Source organism: Phytophthora sojae (genome assembly GCF_000149755.1).
Source record: "Phytophthora sojae unplaced genomic scaffold PHYSOscaffold_5, whole genome shotgun sequence".
Classification (NCBI taxonomy): Eukaryota; Oomycota; class Peronosporomycetes; order Peronosporales; family Peronosporaceae; genus Phytophthora; species Phytophthora sojae.
This window is the reverse complement of record NW_009258119.1, coordinates 6117809-6137191: the sequence shown is the minus strand read 5'-3', so window position 1 is coordinate 6137191 and position 19383 is coordinate 6117809. Positions and strand designations below refer to the sequence as shown.

The following is a 19383-nucleotide window of genomic DNA, read 5'->3' as shown; positions in this document are numbered from 1 at the left end:
TCGGCGCGCTCAGACCAACACACACACACACACGCACACGCCAACTCGCCACAAAACACACCAAACAAAACGACGCACAACCGCCTCACAGCGCCATCCCTCCACACATCGCCAAGCAAGCCTCCGCACCCATTACAACGATCGTCCTCTCCACCAGCACATTAGCACCCGTGAGGCGCCAGCATCCACGCCTTGTCGATTCTCCGCGCTCCGCCATGGTCCACTGCCTCACATACCCGAAGCCTCGAACCGCCAGGCCGGGAGCCACCCGCCTCCGAAAACAAAAATGTCAAGCAGCTGGCTGACTCGAACCCTACTCGTCCGACCGGCCAGTGGCCCGGACAGAGGTGACACACAGCACAGAGCACAGAGCACACAGCACAAAGCTGGGCGTTTGGTCTGTGGCGCTGACCAGGCTCTCGGTGAGCTGTTTAGCCGGTCTCCCTCATGCCCAAACTCTTGTGGGATCCTGCGCCTGGCAGTCGGCGTGGTTGCCCCACACTCGCCGACAAAAAAGGTGGGTCGTCTGTAAACGTAGGCACCAGCACGCTCGCAGATGGCGGGTGAGCTTGGGTGGCGGGTGAGCAGGGGTAGGAAGGCTAGGAAGCAAGCAGCGGCGCGAGGGGCGGTAAAAAGTGTTTGTTCGTAAAAAGTGTTGTGTGCCGTAAAAAGTGGAGACTGGGGGTATCGATCCCCCTACCTCCCGCATGCGAAGCGGGCGCTCTACCATTTGAGCTAAGCGCCCAGACACAAACCCAAACCGCAACGCAATCGACGCGCTCAGACCAACACACACACACACACGCACACGCCAACTCGCCACAAAACACACCAAACAAAACCACACACAACCGCCTCACAGCGCCATCCCTCCACACATCGCCAAGCAAGCCTCCGCACCCATTACAACGATCGTCCTCTCCACCAGCACATTAGCACCCGTGAGGCGCCAGCATCCACGCCTTGTCGATTCTCCGCGCTCCGCCATGGTCCACTGCCTCACATACCCGAAGCCTCGAACCGCCAGGCCGGGAGCCACCCGCCTCCGAAAACAAAAATGTCAAGCAGCTGGCTGACTCGAACCCTACTCGTCCGACCGGCCAGTGGCCCGGACAGAGGTGACACACAGCACAGAGCACAGAGCACACAGCACAAAGCTGGGCGTTTGGTCTGTGGCGCTGACCAGGCTCTCGGTGAGCTGTTTAGCCGGTCTCCCTCATGCCCAAACTCTTGTGGGATCCTGCGCCTGGCAGTCGGCGTGGTTGCCCCACACTCGCCGACAAAAAAGGTGGGTCGTCTGTAAACGTAGGCACCAGCACGCTCGCAGATGGCGGGTGAGCTGTGGGTGGCGGGTGAGCAGGGGTAGGAAGGCTAGGAAGCAAGCAGCGGCGCGAGGGGCGGTAAAAAGTGTTTGTTCGTAAAAAGTGTTGTGTGCCGTAAAAAGTGGACACTGGGGGTATCGATCCCCCTACCTCCCGCATGCGAAGCGGGCGCTCTACCATTTGAGCTAAGCGCCCAGACACAAACCCAAACCGCAACGCAATCGACGCGCTCAGACCAACACACACACACACGCACACGCCAACTCGCCACAAAACACACCAAACAAAACGACACACAACCGCCTCACAGCGCCATCCCTCCACACATCGCCAAGCAAGCCTCCGCACCCATTACAACGATCGTCCTCTCCACCAGCACATTAGCACCCGTGAGGCGCCAGCATCCACGCCTTGTCGATTCTCCGCGCTCCGCCATGGTCCACTGCCTCACATACCCGAAGCCTCGAACCGCCAGGCCGGGAGCCACCCGCCTCCGAAAACAAAAATGTCAAGCAGCTGGCTGACTCGAACCCTACTCGTCCGACCGGCCAGTGGCCCGGACAGAGGTGACACACAGCACAGAGCACAGAGCACACAGCACAAAGCTGGGCGTTTGGTCTGTGGCGCTGACCAGGCTCTCGGTGAGCTGTTTAGCCGGTCTCCCTCATGCCCAAACTCTTGTGGGATCCTGCGCCTGGCAGTCGGCGTGGTTGCCCCACACTCGCCGACAAAAAAGGTGGGTCGTCTGTAAACGTAGGCACCAGCACGCTCGCAGATGGCGGGTGAGCTGTGGGTGGCGGGTGAGCAGGGGTAGGAAGGCTAGGAAGCAAGCAGCGGCGCGAGGGGCGGTAAAAAGTGGTTGTTCGTAAAAAGTGTTGTGTGCCGTAAAAGTGGACACTGGGGGTATCGATCCGCATGCGAAGCGGGTGCTCTACCATTTGAGCTAAGCGCCCAGACACAAACCCAAACCGCAACGCAATCGACGCGCTCAGACCAACACACACACACACACGCACACGCCAACTCGCCACAAAACACACCAAACAAAACCACACACAACCGCCTCACAGCGCCATCCCTCCACACATCGCCAAGCAAGCCTCCGCACCCATTACAACGATCGTCCTCTCCACCAGCACATTAGCACCCGTGAGGCGCCAGCATCCACGCCTTGTCGATTCTCCGCGCTCCGCCATGGTCCACTGCCTCACATACCCGAAGCCTCGAACCGCCAGGCCGGGAGCCACCCGCCTCCGAAAACAAAAATGTCAAGCAGCTGGCTGACTCGAACCCTACTCGTCCGACCGGCCAGTGGCCCGGACAGAGGTGACACACAGCACAGAGCACAGAGCACACAGCACACAGCTGGGCGTTTGGTCTGTGGCGCTGACCAGGCTCTCGGTGAGCTGTTTAGCCGGTCTCCCTCATGCCCAAACTCTTGTGGGATCCTGCGCCTGGCAGTCGGCGTGGTTGCCCCACACTCGCCGACAAAAAAGGTGGGTCGTCTGTAAACGTAGGCACCAGCACGCTCGCAGATGGCGGGTGAGCTGTGGGTGGCGGGTGAGCAGGGGTAGGAAGGCTAGGAAGCAAGCAGCGGCGCGAGGGGCGGTAAAAAGTGTTTGTTCGTAAAAAGTGTTGCGTGCCGTAAAAGTGGACACTGGGGGTATCGATCCCCCTGCCTCCCGCATGCGAAGCGGGCGCTCTACCATTTGAGCTAAGCGCCCAGACACAAACCCAAACCGCAACGCAATCGACGCGCTCAGACCAACACACACACACACACACACACGCACACGCCAACTCGCCACAAAACACACCAAACAAAACCACACACAACCGCCTCACAGCGCCATCCCTCCACACATCGCCAAGCAAGCCTCCGCACCCATTACAACGATCGTCCTCTCCACCAGCACATTAGCACCCGTGAGGCGCCAGCATCCACGCCTTGTCGATTCTCCGCGCTCCGCCATGGTCCACTGCCTCACATACCCGAAGCCTCGAACCGCCAGGCCGGGAGCCACCCGCCTCCGAAAACAAAAATGTCAAGCAGCTGGCTGACTCGAACCCTACTCGTCCGACCGGCCAGTGGCCCGGACAGAGGTGACACACAGCACAGAGCACAGAGCACACAGCACACAGCTGGGCGTTTGGTCTGTGGCGCTGACCAGGCTCTCGGTGAGCTGTTTAGCCGGTCTCCCTCATGCCCAAACTCTTGTGGGATCCTGCGCCTGGCAGTCGGCGTGGTTGCCCCACACTCGCCGACAAAAAAGGTGGGTCGTCTGTAAACGTAGGCACCAGCACGCTCGCAGATGGCGGGTGAGCTGTGGGTGGCGGGTGAGCAGGGGTAGGAAGGCTAGGAAGCAAGCAGCGGCGCGAGGGGCGGTAAAAAGTGTTTGTTCGTAAAAAGTGTTGTGTGCCGTAAAAAGTGGACACTGGGGGTATCGATCCCCCTACCTCCCGCATGCGAAGCGGGCGCTCTACCATTTGAGCTAAGCGCCCAGACACAAACCCAAACCGCAACGCAATCGACGCGCTCAGACCAACACACACACACACACACGCACACGCCAACTCGCCACAAAACACACCAAACAAAACCACACACAACCGCCTCACAGCGCCATCCCTCCACACATCGCCAAGCAAGCCTCCGCACCCATTACAACGATCGTCCTCTCCACCAGCACATTAGCACCCGTGAGGCGCCAGCATCCACGCCTTGTCGATTCTCCGCGCTCCGCCATGGTCCACTGCCTCACATACCCGAAGCCTCGAACCGCCAGGCCGGGAGCCACCCGCCTCCGAAAACAAAAATGTCAAGCAGCTGGCTGACTCGAACCCTACTCGTCCGACCGGCCAGTGGCCCGGACAGAGGTGACACACAGCACAGAGCACACAGCACACAGCACACAGCTGGGCGTTTGGTCTGTGGCGCTGACCAGGCTCTCGGTGAGCTGTTTAGCCGGTCTCCCTCATGCCCAAACTCTTGTGGGATCCTGCGCCTGGCAGTCGGCGTGGTTGCCCCACACTCGCCGACAAAAAAGGTGGGTCGTCTGTAAACGTAGGCACCAGCACGCTCGCAGATGGCGGGTGAGCTGTGGGTGGCGGGTGAGCAGGGGTAGGAAGGCTAGGAAGCAAGCAGCGGCGCGAGGGGCGGTAAAAAGTGTTTGTTCGTAAAAAGTGTTGTGTGCCGTAAAAAGTGGACACTGGGGGTATCGATCCCCCTACCTCCCGCATGCGAAGCGGGCGCTCTACCATTTGAGCTAAGCGCCCAGACACAAACCCAAACCGCAACGCAATCGACGCGCTCAGACCAACACACACACACACACGCACACGCCAACTCGCCACAAAACACACCAAACAAAACGACGCACAACCGCCTCACAGCGCCATCCCTCCACACATCGCCAAGCAAGCCTCCGCACCCATTACAACGATCGTCCTCTCCACCAGCACATTAGCACCCGTGAGGCGCCAGCATCCACGCCTTGTCGATTCTCCGCGCTCCGCCATGGTCCACTGCCTCACATACCCGAAGCCTCGAACCGCCAGGCCGGGAGCCACCCGCCTCCGAAACAAAAATGTCAAGCAGCTGGCTGACTCGAACCCTACTCGTCCGACCGGCCAGTGGCCCGGACAGAGGTGACACACAGCACAGAGCACAGAGCACACAGCACACAGCTGGGCGTTTGGTCTGTGGCGCTGACCAGGCTCTCGGTGAGCTGTTTAGCCGGTCTCCCTCATGCCCAAACTCTTGTGGGATCCTGCGCCTGGCAGTCGGCGTGGTTGCCCCACACTCGCCGACAAAAAAGGTGGGTCGTCTGTAAACGTAGGCACCAGCACGCTCGCAGATGGCGGGTGAGCTGTGGGTGGCGGGTGAGCAGGGGTAGGAAGGCTAGGAAGCAAGCAGCGGCGCGAGGGGCGGTAAAAAGTGTTTGTTCGTAAAAAGTGTTGTGTGCCGTAAAAAGTGGACACTGGGGGTATCGATCCCCCTACCTCCCGCATGCGAAGCGGGCGCTCTACCATTTGAGCTAAGCGCCCAGACACAAACCCAAACCGCAACGCAATCGACGCGCTCAGACCAACACACACACACACACGCACACGCCAACTCGCCACAAAACACACCAAACAAAACGACGCACAACCGCCTCACAGCGCCATCCCTCCACACATCGCCAAGCAAGCCTCCGCACCCATTACAACGATCGTCCTCTCCACCAGCACATTAGCACCCGTGAGGCGCCAGCATCCACGCCTTGTCGATTCTCCGCGCTCCGCCATGGTCCACTGCCTCACATACCCGAAGCCTCGAACCGCCAGGCCGGGAGCCACCCGCCTCCGAAACAAAAATGTCAAGCAGCTGGCTGACTCGAACCCTACTCGTCCGACCGGCCAGTGGCCCGGACAGAGGTGACACACAGCACAGAGCACACAGCACACAGCTGGGCGTTTGGTCTGTGGCGCTGACCAGGCTCTCGGTGAGCTGTTTAGCCGGTCTCCCTCATGCCCAAACTCTTGTGGGATCCTGCGCCTGGCAGTCGGCGTGGTTGCCCCACACTCGCCGACAAAAAAGGTGGGTCGTCTGTAAACGTAGGCACCAGCACGCTCGCAGATGGCGGGTGAGCTTGGGTGGCGGGTGAGCAGGGGTAGGAAGGCTAGGAAGCAAGCAGCGGCGCGAGGGGCGGTAAAAAGTGTTTGTTCGTAAAAAGTGTTGTGTGCCGTAAAAAGTGGACACTGGGGGTATCGATCCCCCTACCTCCCGCATGCGAAGCGGGCGCTCTACCATTTGAGCTAAGCGCCCAGACACAAACCCAAACCGCAACGCAATCGACGCGCTCAGACCAACACACACACACACACACACGCACACGCCAACTCGCCACAAAACACACCAAACAAAACCACACACAACCGCCTCACAGCGCCATCCCTCCACACATCGCCAAGCAAGCCTCCGCACCCATTACAACGATCGTCCTCTCCACCAGCACATTAGCACCCGTGAGGCGCCAGCATCCACGCCTTGTCGATTCTCCGCGCTCCGCCATGGTCCACTGCCTCACATACCCGAAGCCTCGAACCGCCAGGCCGGGAGCCACCCGCCTCCGAAAACAAAAATGTCAAGCAGCTGGCTGACTCGAACCCTACTCGTCCGACCGGCCAGTGGCCCGGACAGAGGTGACACACAGCACAGAGCACAGAGCACACAGCACACAGCTGGGCGTTTGGTCTGTGGCGCTGACCAGGCTCTCGGTGAGCTGTTTAGCCGGTCTCCCTCATGCCCAAACTCTTGTGGGATCCTGCGCCTGGCAGTCGGCGTGGTTGCCCCACACTCGCCGACAAAAAAGGTGGGTCGTCTGTAAACGTAGGCACCAGCACGCTCGCAGATGGCGGGTGAGCTTGGGTGGCGGGTGAGCAGGGGTAGGAAGGCTAGGAAGCAAGCAGCGGCGCGAGGGGCGGTAAAAAGTGTTTGTTCGTAAAAAGTGTTGTGTGCCGTAAAAAGTGGACACTGGGGGTATCGATCCCCCTACCTCCCGCATGCGAAGCGGGCGCTCTACCATTTGAGCTAAGCGCCCAGACACAAACCCAAACCGCAACGCAATCGACGCGCTCAGACCAACACACACACACACACACACACGCCAACTCGCCACAAAACACACCAAACAAAACCACACACAACCGCCTCACAGCGCCATCCCTCCACACATCGCCAAGCAAGCCTCCGCACCCATTACAACGATCGTCCTCTCCACCAGCACATTAGCACCCGTGAGGCGCCAGCATCCACGCCTTGTCGATTCTCCGCGCTCCGCCATGGTCCACTGCCTCACATACCCGAAGCCTCGAACCGCCAGGCCGGGAGCTACCCGCCTCCGAAAACAAAAATGTCAAGCAGCTGGCTGACTCGAACCCTACTCGTCCGACCGGCCAGTGGCCCGGACAGAGGTGACACACAGCACAGAGCACAGAGCACACAGCACACAGCTGGGCGTTTGGTCTGTGGCGCTGACCAGGCTCTCGGTGAGCTGTTTAGCCGGTCTCCCTCATGCCCAAACTCTTGTGGGATCCTGCGCCTGGCAGTCGGCGTGGTTGCCCCACACTCGCCGACAAAAAAGGTGGGTCGTCTGTAAACGTAGGCACCAGCACGCTCGCAGATGGCGGGTGAGCTTGGGTGGCGGGTGAGCAGGGGTAGGAAGGCTAGGAAGCAAGCAGCGGCGCGAGGGGCGGTAAAAAGTGTTTGTTCGTAAAAAGTGTTGTGTGCCGTAAAAAGTGGACACTGGGGGTATCGACCCCCCTACCTCCCGCATGCGAAGCGGGCGCTCTACCATTTGAGCTAAGCGCCCAGACACAAACCCAAACCGCAACGCAATCGACGCGCTCAGACCAACACACACACACACACACGCACACGCCAACTCGCCACAAAACACACCAAACAAAACGACGCACAACCGCCTCACAGCGCCATCCCTCCACACATCGCCAAGCAAGCCTCCGCACCCATTACAACGATCGTCCTCTCCACCAGCACATTAGCACCCGTGAGGCGCCAGCATCCACGCCTTGTCGATTCTCCGCGCTCCGCCATGGTCCACTGCCTCACATACCCGAAGCCTCGAACCGCCAGGCCGGGAGCCACCCGCCTCCGAAAACAAAAATGTCAAGCAGCTGGCTGACTCGAACCCTACTCGTCCGACCGGCCAGTGGCCCGGACAGAGGTGACACACAGCACAGAGCACAGAGCACACAGCACACAGCTGGGCGTTTGGTCTGTGGCGCTGACCAGGCTCTCGGTGAGCTGTTTAGCCGGTCTCCCTCATGCCCAAACTCTTGTGGGATCCTGCGCCTGGCAGTCGGCGTGGTTGCCCCACACTCGCCGACAAAAAAGGTGGGTCGTCTGTAAACGTAGGCACCAGCACGCTCGCAGATGGCGGGTGAGCTGTGGGTGGCGGGTGAGCAGGGGTAGGAAGGCTAGGAAGCAAGCAGCGGCGCGAGGGGCGGTAAAAAGTGTTTGTTCGTAAAAAGTGTTGTGTGCCGTAAAAAGTGGACACTGGGGGTATCGATCCCCCTACCTCCCGCATGCGAAGCGGGCGCTCTACCATTTGAGCTAAGCGCCCAGACACAAACCCAAACCGCAACGCAATCGACGCGCTCAGACCAACACACACACACACACACACGCACACGCCAACTCGCCACAAAACACACCAAACAAAACCACACACAACCGCCTCACAGCGCCATCCCTCCACACATCGCCAAGCAAGCCTCCGCACCCATTACAACGATCGTCCTCTCCACCAGCACATTAGCACCCGTGAGGCGCCAGCATCCACGCCTTGTCGATTCTCCGCGCTCCGCCATGGTCCACTGCCTCACATACCCGAAGCCTCGAACCGCCAGGCCGGGAGCCACCCGCCTCCGAAAACAAAAATGTCAAGCAGCTGGCTGACTCGAACCCTACTCGTCCGACCGGCCAGTGGCCCGGACAGAGGTGACACACAGCACAGAGCACAGAGCACACAGCACACAGCTGGGCGTTTGGTCTGTGGCGCTGACCAGGCTCTCGGTGAGCTGTTTAGCCGGTCTCCCTCATGCCCAAACTCTTGTGGGATCCTGCGCCTGGCAGTCGGCGTGGTTGCCCCACACTCGCCGACAAAAAAGGTGGGTCGTCTGTAAACGTAGGCACCAGCACGCTCGCAGATGGCGGGTGAGCTTGGGTGGCGGGTGAGCAGGGGTAGGAAGGCTAGGAAGCAAGCAGCGGCGCGAGGGGCGGTAAAAAGTGTTTGTTCGTAAAAAGTGTTGTGTGCCGTAAAAAGTGGACACTGGGGGTATCGATCCCCCTACCTCCCGCATGCGAAGCGGGCGCTCTACCATTTGAGCTAAGCGCCCAGACACAAACCCAAACCGCAACGCAATCGACGCGCTCAGACCAACACACACACACACACACGCACACGCCAACTCGCCACAAAACACACCAAACAAAACGACACACAACCGCCTCACAGCGCCATCCCTCCACACATCGCCAAGCAAGCCTCCGCACCCATTACAACGATCGTCCTCTCCACCAGCACATTAGCACCCGTGAGGCGCCAGCATCCACGCCTTGTCGATTCTCCGCGCTCCGCCATGGTCCACTGCCTCACATACCCGAAGCCTCGAACCGCCAGGCCGGGAGCCACCCGCCTCCGAAAACAAAAATGTCAAGCAGCTGGCTGACTCGAACCCTACTCGTCCGACCGGCCAGTGGCCCGGACAGAGGTGACACACAGCACAGAGCACAGAGCACACAGCACAAAGCTGGGCGTTTGGTCTGTGGCGCTGACCAGGCTCTCGGTGAGCTGTTTAGCCGGTCTCCCTCATGCCCAAACTCTTGTGGGATCCTGCGCCTGGCAGTCGGCGTGGTTGCCCCACACTCGCCGACAAAAAAGGTGGGTCGTCTGTAAACGTAGGCACCAGCACGCTCGCAGATGGCGGGTGAGCTGTGGGTGGCGGGTGAGCAGGGGTAGGAAGGCTAGGAAGCAAGCAGCGGCGCGAGGGGCGGTAAAAAGTGTTTGTTCGTAAAAAGTGTTGTGTGCCGTAAAAAGTGGACACTGGGGGTATCGATCCCCCTACCTCCCGCATGCGAAGCGGGCGCTCTACCATTTGAGCTAAGCGCCCAGACACAAACCCAAACCGCAACGCAATCGACGCGCTCAGACCAACACACACACACACACGCACACGCCAACTCGCCACAAAACACACCAAACAAAACGACGCACAACCGCCTCACAGCGCCATCCCTCCACACATCGCCAAGCAAGCCTCCGCACCCATTACAACGATCGTCCTCTCCACCAGCACATTAGCACCCGTGAGGCGCCAGCATCCACGCCTTGTCGATTCTCCGCGCTCCGCCATGGTCCACTGCCTCACATACCCGAAGCCTCGAACCGCCAGGCCGGGAGCCACCCGCCTCCGAAAACAAAAATGTCAAGCAGCTGGCTGACTCGAACCCTACTCGTCCGACCGGCCAGTGGCCCGGACAGAGGTGACACACAGCACAGAGCACAGAGCACACAGCACACAGCTGGGCGTTTGGTCTGTGGCGCTGACCAGGCTCTCGGTGAGCTGTTTAGCCGGTCTCCCTCATGCCCAAACTCTTGTGGGATCCTGCGCCTGGCAGTCGGCGTGGTTGCCCCACACTCGCCGACAAAAAAGGTGGGTCGTCTGTAAACGTAGGCACCAGCACGCTCGCAGATGGCGGGTGAGCTGTGGGTGGCGGGTGAGCAGGGGTAGGAAGGCTAGGAAGCAAGCAGCGGCGCGAGGGGCGGTAAAAAGTGTTTGTTCGTAAAAAGTGTTGTGTGCCGTAAAAAGTGGACACTGGGGGTATCGATCCCCCTACCTCCCGCATGCGAAGCGGGCGCTCTACCATTTGAGCTAAGCGCCCAGACACAAACCCAAACCGCAACGCAATCGACGCGCTCAGACCAACACACACACACACACACGCACACGCCAACTCGCCACAAAACACACCAAACAAAACCACACACAACCGCCTCACAGCGCCATCCCTCCACACATCGCCAAGCAAGCCTCCGCACCCATTACAACGATCGTCCTCTCCACCAGCACATTAGCACCCGTGAGGCGCCAGCATCCACGCCTTGTCGATTCTCCGCGCTCCGCCATGGTCCACTGCCTCACATACCCGAAGCCTCGAACCGCCAGGCCGGGAGCCACCCGCCTCCGAAAACAAAAATGTCAAGCAGCTGGCTGACTCGAACCCTACTCGTCCGACCGGCCAGTGGCCCGGACAGAGGTGACACACAGCACAGAGCACAGAGCACACAGCACACAGCTGGGCGTTTGGTCTGTGGCGCTGACCAGGCTCTCGGTGAGCTGTTTAGCCGGTCTCCCTCATGCCCAAACTCTTGTGGGATCCTGCGCCTGGCAGTCGGCGTGGTTGCCCCACACTCGCCGACAAAAAAGGTGGGTCGTCTGTAAACGTAGGCACCAGCACGCTCGCAGATGGCGGGTGAGCTGTGGGTGGCGGGTGAGCAGGGGTAGGAAGGCTAGGAAGCAAGCAGCGGCGCGAGGGGCGGTAAAAAGTGTTTGTTCGTAAAAAGTGTTGCGTGCCGTAAAAAGTGGACACTGGGGGTATCGATCCCCCTACCTCCCGCATGCGAAGCGGGCGCTCTACCATTTGAGCTAAGCGCCCAGACACAAACCCAAACCGCAACGCAATCGACGCGCTCAGACCAACACACAGACACACACACGCACACGCCAACTCGCCACAAAACACACCAAACAAAACCACACACAACCGCCTCACAGCGCCATCCCTCCACACATCGCCAAGCAAGCCTCCGCACCCATTACAACGATCGTCCTCTCCACCAGCACATTAGCACCCGTGAGGCGCCAGCATCCACGCCTTGTCGATTCTCCGCGCTCCGCCATGGTCCACTGCCTCACATACCCGAAGCCTCGAACCGCCAGGCCGGGAGCCACCCGCCTCCGAAAACAAAAATGTCAAGCAGCTGGCTGACTCGAACCCTACTCGTCCGACCGGCCAGTGGCCCGGACAGAGGTGACACACAGCACAGAGCACAGAGCACACAGCACACAGCTGGGCGTTTGGTCTGTGGCGCTGACCAGGCTCTCGGTGAGCTGTTTAGCCGGTCTCCCTCATGCCCAAACTCTTGTGGGATCCTGCGCCTGGCAGTCGGCGTGGTTGCCCCACACTCGCCGACAAAAAAGGTGGGTCGTCTGTAAACGTAGGCACCAGCACGCTCGCAGATGGCGGGTGAGCTGTGGGTGGCGGGTGAGCAGGGGTAGGAAGGCTAGGAAGCAAGCAGCGGCGCGAGGGGCGGTAAAAAGTGTTTGTTCGTAAAAAGTGTTGTGTGCCGTAAAAAGTGGACACTGGGGGTATCGATCCCCCTACCTCCCGCATGCGAAGCGGGCGCTCTACCATTTGAGCTAAGCGCCCAGACACAAACCCAAACCGCAACGCAATCGACGCGCTCAGACCAACACACACACACACACACACACGCCAACTCGCCACAAAACACACCAAACAAAACCACACACAACCGCCTCACAGCGCCATCCCTCCACACATCGCCAAGCAAGCCTCCGCACCCATTACAACGATCGTCCTCTCCACCAGCACATTAGCACCCGTGAGGCGCCAGCATCCACGCCTTGTCGATTCTCCGCGCTCCGCCATGGTCCACTGCCTCACATACCCGAAGCCTCGAACCGCCAGGCCGGGAGCCACCCGCCTCCGAAACAAAAATGTCAAGCAGCTGGCTGACTCGAACCCTACTCGTCCGACCGGCCAGTGGCCCGGACAGAGGTGACACACAGCACAGAGCACACAGCACACAGCTGGGCGTTTGGTCTGTGGCGCTGACCAGGCTCTCGGTGAGCTGTTTAGCCGGTCTCCCTCATGCCCAAACTCTTGTGGGATCCTGCGCCTGGCAGTCGGCGTGGTTGCCCCACACTCGCCGACAAAAAAGGTGGGTCGTCTGTAAACGTAGGCACCAGCACGCTCGCAGATGGCGGGTGAGCTGTGGGTGGCGGGTGAGCAGGGGTAGGAAGGCTAGGAAGCAAGCAGCGGCGCGAGGGGCGGTAAAAAGTGTTTGTTCGTAAAAAGTGTTGTGTGCCGTAAAAAGTGGACACTGGGGGTATCGATCCCCCTACCTCCCGCATGCGAAGCGGGCGCTCTACCATTTGAGCTAAGCGCCCAGACACAAACCCAAACCGCAACGCAATCGACGCGCTCAGACCAACACACACACACACACACACGCACACGCCAACTCGCCACAAAACACACCAAACAAAACCACACACAACCGCCTCACAGCGCCATCCCTCCACACATCGCCAAGCAAGCCTCCGCACCCATTACAACGATCGTCCTCTCCACCAGCACATTAGCACCCGTGAGGCGCCAGCATCCACGCCTTGTCGATTCTCCGCGCTCCGCCATGGTCCACTGCCTCACATACCCGAAGCCTCGAACCGCCAGGCCGGGAGCCACCCGCCTCCGAAACAAAAATGTCAAGCAGCTGGCTGACTCGAACCCTACTCGTCCGACCGGCCAGTGGCCCGGACAGAGGTGACACACAGCACAGAGCACACAGCACACAGCTGGGCGTTTGGTCTGTGGCGCTGACCAGGCTCTCGGTGAGCTGTTTAGCCGGTCTCCCTCATGCCCAAACTCTTGTGGGATCCTGCGCCTGGCAGTCGGCGTGGTTGCCCCACACTCGCCGACAAAAAAGGTGGGTCGTCTGTAAACGTAGGCACCAGCACGCTCGCAGATGGCGGGTGAGCTTGGGTGGCGGGTGAGCAGGGGTAGGAAGGCTAGGAAGCAAGCAGCGGCGCGAGGGGCGGTAAAAAGTGTTTGTTCGTAAAAAGTGTTGTGTGCCGTAAAAAGTGGACACTGGGGGTATCGATCCCCCTACCTCCCGCATGCGAAGCGGGCGCTCTACCATTTGAGCTAAGCGCCCAGACACAAACCCAAACCGCAACGCAATCGACGCGCTCAGACCAACACACACACACACACACGCACACGCCAACTCGCCACAAAACACACCAAACAAAACGACACACAACCGCCTCACAGCGCCATCCCTCCACACATCGCCAAGCAAGCCTCCGCACCCATTACAACGATCGTCCTCTCCACCAGCACATTAGCACCCGTGAGGCGCCAGCATCCACGCCTTGTCGATTCTCCGCGCTCCGCCATGGTCCACTGCCTCACATACCCGAAGCCTCGAACCGCCAGGCCGGGAGCCACCCGCCTCCGAAACAAAAATGTCAAGCAGCTGGCTGACTCGAACCCTACTCGTCCGACCGGCCAGTGGCCCGGACAGAGGTGACACACAGCACAGAGCACACAGCACACAGCTGGGCGTTTGGTCTGTGGCGCTGACCAGGCTCTCGGTGAGCTGTTTAGCCGGTCTCCCTCATGCCCAAACTCTTGTGGGATCCTGCGCCTGGCAGTCGGCGTGGTTGCCCCACACTCGCCGACAAAAAAGGTGGGTCGTCTGTAAACGTAGGCACCAGCACGCTCGCAGATGGCGGGTGAGCTTGGGTGGCGGGTGAGCAGGGGTAGGAAGGCTAGGAAGCAAGCAGCGGCGCGAGGGGCGGTAAAAAGTGTTTGTTCGTAAAAAGTGTTGTGTGCCGTAAAAAGTGGACACTGGGGGTATCGATCCCCCTACCTCCCGCATGCGAAGCGGGCGCTCTACCATTTGAGCTAAGCGCCCAGACACAAACCCAAACCGCAACGCAATCGACGCGCTCAGACCAACACACACACACACACGCACACGCCAACTCGCCACAAAACACACCAAACAAAACCACACACAACCGCCTCACAGCGCCATCCCTCCACACATCGCCAAGCAAGCCTCCGCACCCATTACAACGATCGTCCTCTCCACCAGCACATTAGCACCCGTGAGGCGCCAGCATCCACGCCTTGTCGATTCTCCGCGCTCCGCCATGGTCCACTGCCTCACATACCCGAAGCCTCGAACCGCCAGGCCGGGAGCCACCCGCCTCCGAAAACAAAAATGTCAAGCAGCTGGCTGACTCGAACCCTACTCGTCCGACCGGCCAGTGGCCCGGACAGAGGTGACACACAGCACACAGCACAGAGCACACAGCACAAAGCTGGGCGTTTGGTCTGTGGCGCTGACCAGGCTCTCGGTGAGCTGTTTAGCCGGTCTCCCTCATGCCCAAACTCTTGTGGGATCCTGCGCCTGGCAGTCGGCGTGGTTGCCCCACACTCGCCGACAAAAAAGGTGGGTCGTCTGTAAACGTAGGCACCAGCACGCTCGCAGATGGCGGGTGAGCTTGGGTGGCGGGTGAGCAGGGGTAGGAAGGCTAGGAAGCAAGCAGCGGCGCGAGGGGCGGTAAAAAGTGTTTGTTCGTAAAAAGTGTTGTGTGCCGTAAAAAGTGGACACTGGGGGTATCGATCCCCCTACCTCCCGCATGCGAAGCGGGCGCTCTACCATTTGAGCTAAGCGCCCAGACACAAACCCAAACCGCAACGCAATCGACGCGCTCAGACCAACACACACACACACACACGCACACGCCAACTCGCCACAAAACACACCAAACAAAACGACACACAACCGCCTCACAGCGCCATCCCTCCACACATCGCCAAGCAAGCCTCCGCACCCATTACAACGATCGTCCTCTCCACCAGCACATTAGCACCCGTGAGGCGCCAGCATCCACGCCTTGTCGATTCTCCGCGCTCCGCCATGGTCCACTGCCTCACATACCCGAAGCCTCGAACCGCCAGGCCGGGAGCCACCCGCCTCCGAAACAAAAATGTCAAGCAGCTGGCTGACTCGAACCCTACTCGTCCGACCGGCCAGTGGCCCGGACAGAGGTGACACACAGCACAGAGCACACAGCACACAGCTGGGCGTTTGGTCTGTGGCGCTGACCAGGCTCTCGGTGAGCTGTTTAGCCGGTCTCCCTCATGCCCAAACTCTTGTGGGATCCTGCGCCTGGCAGTCGGCGTGGTTGCCCCACACTCGCCGACAAAAAAGGTGGGTCGTCTGTAAACGTAGGCACCAGCACGCTCGCAGATGGCGGGTGAGCTGTGGGTGGCGGGTGAGCAGGGGTAGGAAGGCTAGGAAGCAAGCAGCGGCGCGAGGGGCGGTAAAAAGTGTTTGTTCGTAAAAAGTGTTGTGTGCCGTAAAAAGTGGACACTGGGGGTATCGATCCCCCTACCTCCCGCATGCGAAGCGGGCGCTCTACCATTTGAGCTAAGCGCCCAGACACAAACCCAAACCGCAACGCAATCGACGCGCTCAGACCAACACACACACACACACGCACACGCCAACTCGCCACAAAACACACCAAACAAAACCACACACAACCGCCTCACAGCGCCATCCCTCCACACATCGCCAAGCAAGCCTCCGCACCCATTACAACGATCGTCCTCTCCACCAGCACATTAGCACCCGTGAGGCGCCAGCATCCACGCCTTGTCGATTCTCCGCGCTCCGCCATGGTCCACTGCCTCACATACCCGAAGCCTCGAACCGCCAGGCCGGGAGCCACCCGCCTCCGAAACAAAAATGTCAAGCAGCTGGCTGACTCGAACCCTACTCGTCCGACCGGCCAGTGGCCCGGACAGAGGTGACACACAGCACAGAGCACACAGCACACAGCTGGGCGTTTGGTCTGTGGCGCTGACCAGGCTCTCGGTGAGCTGTTTAGCCGGTCTCCCTCATGCCCAAACTCTTGTGGGATCCTGCGCCTGGCAGTCGGCGTGGTTGCCCCACACTCGCCGACAAAAAAGGTGGGTCGTCTGTAAACGTAGGCACCAGCACGCTCGCAGATGGCGGGTGAGCTTGGGTGGCGGGTGAGCAGGGGTAGGAAGGCTAGGAAGCAAGCAGCGGCGCGAGGGGCGGTAAAAAGTGTTTGTTCGTAAAAAGTGTTGTGTGCCGTAAAAAGTGGACACTGGGGGTATCGATCCCCCTACCTCCCGCATGCGAAGCGGGCGCTCTACCATTTGAGCTAAGCGCCCAGACACAAACCCAAACCGCAACGCAATCGACGCGCTCAGACCAACACACACACACACACACGCACACGCCAACTCGCCACAAAACACACCAAACAAAACGACACACAACCGCCTCACAGCGCCATCCCTCCACACATCGCCAAGCAAGCCTCCGCACCCATTACAACGATCGTCCTCTCCACCAGCACATTAGCACCCGTGAGGCGCCAGCATCCACGCCTTGTCGATTCTCCGCGCTCCGCCATGGTCCACTGCCTCACATACCCGAAGCCTCGAACCGCCAGGCCGGGAGCCACCCGCCTCCGAAAACAAAAATGTCAAGCAGCTGGCTGACTCGAACCCTACTCGTCCGACCGGCCAGTGGCCCGGACAGAGGTGACACACAGCACAGAGCACAGAGCACACAGCACAAAGCTGGGCGTTTGGTCTGTGGCGCTGACCAGGCTCTCGGTGAGCTGTTTAGCCGGTCTCCCTCATGCCCAAACTCTTGTGGGATCCTGCGCCTGGCAGTCGGCGTGGTTGCCCCACACTCGCCGACAAAAAAGGTGGGTCGTCTGTAAACGTAGGCACCAGCACGCTCGCAGATGGCGGGTGAGCTGTGGGTGGCGGGTGAGCAGGGGTAGGAAGGCTAGGAAGCAAGCAGCGGCGCGAGGGGCGGTAAAAAGTGTTTGTTCGTAAAAAGTGTTGTGTGCCGTAAAAAGTGGACACTGGGGGTATCGATCCCCCTACCTCCCGCATGCGAAGCGGGCGCTCTACCATTTGAGCTAAGCGCCCAGACACAAACCCAAACCGCAACGCAATCGACGCGCTCAGACCAACACACACACACACACACGCACACGCCAACTCGCCACAAAACACACCAAACAAAACCACACACAACCGCCTCACAGCGCCATCCCTCCACACATCGCCAAGCAAGCCTCCGCACCCATTACAACGATCGTCCTCTCCACCAGCACATTAGCACCCGTGAGGCGCCAGCATCCACGCCTTGTCGATTCTCCGCGCTCCGCCATGGTCCACTGCCTCACATACCCGAAGCCTCGAACCGCCAGGCCGGGAGCCACCCGCCTCCGAAAACAAAAATGTCAAGCAGCTGGCTGACTCGAACCCGCCCAGACAGAGGTGACACACAGCACAGAGCACAGAGCACACAGCACACAGCTGGGCGTTTGGTCTGTGGCGCTGACCAGGCTCTCGGTGAGCTGTTTAGCCGGTCTCCCTCATGCCCAAACTCTTGTGGGATCCTGCGCCTGGCAGTCGGCGTGGTTGCCCCACACTCGCCGACAAAAAAGGTGGGTCGTCTGTAAACGTAGGCACCAGCACGCTCGCAGATGGCGGGTGAGCTGTGGGTGGCGGGTGAGCAGGGGTAGGAAGGCTAGGAAGCAAGCAGCGGCGCGAGGGGCGGTAAAAAGTGTTTGTTCGTAAAAAGTGTTGTGTGCCGTAAAAAGTGGACACTGGGGGTATCGATCCCCCTACCTCCCGCATGCGAAGCGGGCGCTCTACCATTTGAGCTAAGCGCCCAGACACAAACCCAAACCGCAACGCAATCGACGCGCTCAGACCAACACACACACACACACGCACACGCCAACTCGCCACAAAACACACCAAACAAAACGACACACAACCGCCTCACAGCGCCATCCCTCCACACATCGCCAAGCAAGCCTCCGCACCCATTACAACGATCGTCCTCTCCACCAGCACATTAGCACCCGTGAGGCGCCAGCATCCACGCCTTGTCGATTCTCCGCGCTCCGCCATGGTCCACTGCCTCACATACCCGAAGCCTCGAACCGCCAGGCCGGGAGCCACCCGCCTCCGAAACAAAAATGTCAAGCAGCTGGCTGACTCGAACCCTACTCGTCCGACCGGCCAGTGGCCCGGACAGAGGTGACACACAGCACAGAGCACACAGCACACAGCTGGGCGTTTGGTCTGTGGCGCTGACCAGGCTCTCGGTGAGCTGTTTAGCCGGTCTCCCTCATGCCCAAACTCTTGTGGGATCCTGCGCCTGGCAGTCGGCGTGGTTGCCCCACACTCGCCGACAAAAAAGGTGGGTCGTCTGTAAACGTAGGCACCAGCACGCTCGCAGATGGCGGGTGAGCTGTGGGTGGCGGGTGAGCAGGGGTAGGAAGGCTAGGAAGCAAGCAGCGGCGCGAGGGGCGGTAAAAAGTGTTTGTTCGTAAAAAGTGTTGTGTGCCGTAAAAAGTGGACACTGGGGGTATCGATCCCCCTACCTCCCGCATGCGAAGCGGGCGCTCTACCATTTGAGCTAAGCGCCCAGACACAAACCCAAACCGCAACGCAATCGACGCGCTCAGACCAACACACACACACACACACACGCACACGCCAACTCGCCACAAAACACACCAAACAAAACCACACACAACCGCCTCACAGCGCCATCCCTCCACACATCGCCAAGCAAGCCTCCGCACCCATTACAACGATCGT

General features: G+C 59.9%; 2 protein-coding genes and 24 non-coding genes across 26 annotated transcripts in view; 1 reads left to right on the top strand and 25 right to left on the bottom strand.

The window, feature by feature from the left end:
- The window catches only part of PHYSODRAFT_506068 (hypothetical protein), a gene marked incomplete at both ends in the record, with an annotated part of 39629 nt that extends 36386 nt beyond the window's left edge, over positions 1 to 3243 (top strand). The window contains one exon of the mRNA XM_009531742.1: positions 3086 to 3243. Coding sequence (XP_009530037.1) covers positions 3086 to 3243 — 158 coding nt within the window. The remainder of the gene's footprint in view (positions 1 to 3085) is intronic.
- On the bottom strand, positions 673 to 745 carry PHYSODRAFT_t1043. Its single transcript has one exon. It is a non-coding gene; the product is annotated as a tRNA-Ala (tRNA).
- PHYSODRAFT_t1042 lies at positions 1445 to 1517 on the bottom strand. Its single transcript has one exon. It is a non-coding gene; the product is annotated as a tRNA-Ala (tRNA).
- PHYSODRAFT_t1041 lies at positions 2974 to 3046 on the bottom strand. Its single transcript has one exon. It is a non-coding gene; the product is annotated as a tRNA-Ala (tRNA).
- Positions 3244 to 3751: 508 nt separating the features above from the next.
- Positions 3752 to 3824, bottom strand: PHYSODRAFT_t1040. The gene has a single exon. It is a non-coding gene; the product is annotated as a tRNA-Ala (tRNA).
- A 701-nt stretch (positions 3825 to 4525) lies between these two features.
- On the bottom strand, positions 4526 to 4598 carry PHYSODRAFT_t1039. Its single transcript has one exon. It is a non-coding gene; the product is annotated as a tRNA-Ala (tRNA).
- Positions 4599 to 5296: 698 nt separating this feature from the next.
- Positions 5297 to 5369, bottom strand: PHYSODRAFT_t1038. The gene has a single exon. It is a non-coding gene; the product is annotated as a tRNA-Ala (tRNA).
- A 690-nt stretch (positions 5370 to 6059) lies between these two features.
- On the bottom strand, positions 6060 to 6132 carry PHYSODRAFT_t1037. Its single transcript has one exon. It is a non-coding gene; the product is annotated as a tRNA-Ala (tRNA).
- Positions 6133 to 6834: 702 nt separating this feature from the next.
- On the bottom strand, positions 6835 to 6907 carry PHYSODRAFT_t1036. Its single transcript has one exon. It is a non-coding gene; the product is annotated as a tRNA-Ala (tRNA).
- A 111-nt stretch (positions 6908 to 7018) lies between these two features.
- On the bottom strand, positions 7019 to 11018 carry PHYSODRAFT_334464 (hypothetical protein; the record flags this gene model as incomplete). Its single annotated transcript, XM_009531741.1, has 2 exons — positions 7019 to 7197; positions 10931 to 11018. 2 exons carry the CDS (start codon positions 11016 to 11018, stop codon positions 7019 to 7021), a joined length of 267 nt encoding a protein of 88 aa, XP_009530036.1.
- Positions 7606 to 7678, bottom strand: PHYSODRAFT_t1035. Its single transcript has one exon. It is a non-coding gene; the product is annotated as a tRNA-Ala (tRNA).
- PHYSODRAFT_t1034 lies at positions 8380 to 8452 on the bottom strand. Its single transcript has one exon. It is a non-coding gene; the product is annotated as a tRNA-Ala (tRNA).
- PHYSODRAFT_t1033 lies at positions 9155 to 9227 on the bottom strand. The gene has a single exon. It is a non-coding gene; the product is annotated as a tRNA-Ala (tRNA).
- PHYSODRAFT_t1032 lies at positions 9929 to 10001 on the bottom strand. Its single transcript has one exon. It is a non-coding gene; the product is annotated as a tRNA-Ala (tRNA).
- On the bottom strand, positions 10701 to 10773 carry PHYSODRAFT_t1031. Its single transcript has one exon. It is a non-coding gene; the product is annotated as a tRNA-Ala (tRNA).
- Positions 11019 to 11474: 456 nt separating the features above from the next.
- Positions 11475 to 11547, bottom strand: PHYSODRAFT_t1030. The gene has a single exon. It is a non-coding gene; the product is annotated as a tRNA-Ala (tRNA).
- Positions 11548 to 12248: 701 nt separating this feature from the next.
- Positions 12249 to 12321, bottom strand: PHYSODRAFT_t1029. Its single transcript has one exon. It is a non-coding gene; the product is annotated as a tRNA-Ala (tRNA).
- Positions 12322 to 13012: 691 nt separating this feature from the next.
- PHYSODRAFT_t1028 lies at positions 13013 to 13085 on the bottom strand. Its single transcript has one exon. It is a non-coding gene; the product is annotated as a tRNA-Ala (tRNA).
- A 694-nt stretch (positions 13086 to 13779) lies between these two features.
- PHYSODRAFT_t1027 lies at positions 13780 to 13852 on the bottom strand. Its single transcript has one exon. It is a non-coding gene; the product is annotated as a tRNA-Ala (tRNA).
- Positions 13853 to 14544: 692 nt separating this feature from the next.
- On the bottom strand, positions 14545 to 14617 carry PHYSODRAFT_t1026. Its single transcript has one exon. It is a non-coding gene; the product is annotated as a tRNA-Ala (tRNA).
- Positions 14618 to 15315: 698 nt separating this feature from the next.
- Positions 15316 to 15388, bottom strand: PHYSODRAFT_t1025. Its single transcript has one exon. It is a non-coding gene; the product is annotated as a tRNA-Ala (tRNA).
- Positions 15389 to 16081: 693 nt separating this feature from the next.
- PHYSODRAFT_t1024 lies at positions 16082 to 16154 on the bottom strand. Its single transcript has one exon. It is a non-coding gene; the product is annotated as a tRNA-Ala (tRNA).
- A 690-nt stretch (positions 16155 to 16844) lies between these two features.
- PHYSODRAFT_t1023 lies at positions 16845 to 16917 on the bottom strand. The gene has a single exon. It is a non-coding gene; the product is annotated as a tRNA-Ala (tRNA).
- A 701-nt stretch (positions 16918 to 17618) lies between these two features.
- PHYSODRAFT_t1022 lies at positions 17619 to 17691 on the bottom strand. Its single transcript has one exon. It is a non-coding gene; the product is annotated as a tRNA-Ala (tRNA).
- A 680-nt stretch (positions 17692 to 18371) lies between these two features.
- Positions 18372 to 18444, bottom strand: PHYSODRAFT_t1021. Its single transcript has one exon. It is a non-coding gene; the product is annotated as a tRNA-Ala (tRNA).
- Positions 18445 to 19135: 691 nt separating this feature from the next.
- PHYSODRAFT_t1020 lies at positions 19136 to 19208 on the bottom strand. The gene has a single exon. It is a non-coding gene; the product is annotated as a tRNA-Ala (tRNA).
- Positions 19209 to 19383: the final 175 nt, after the last annotated feature.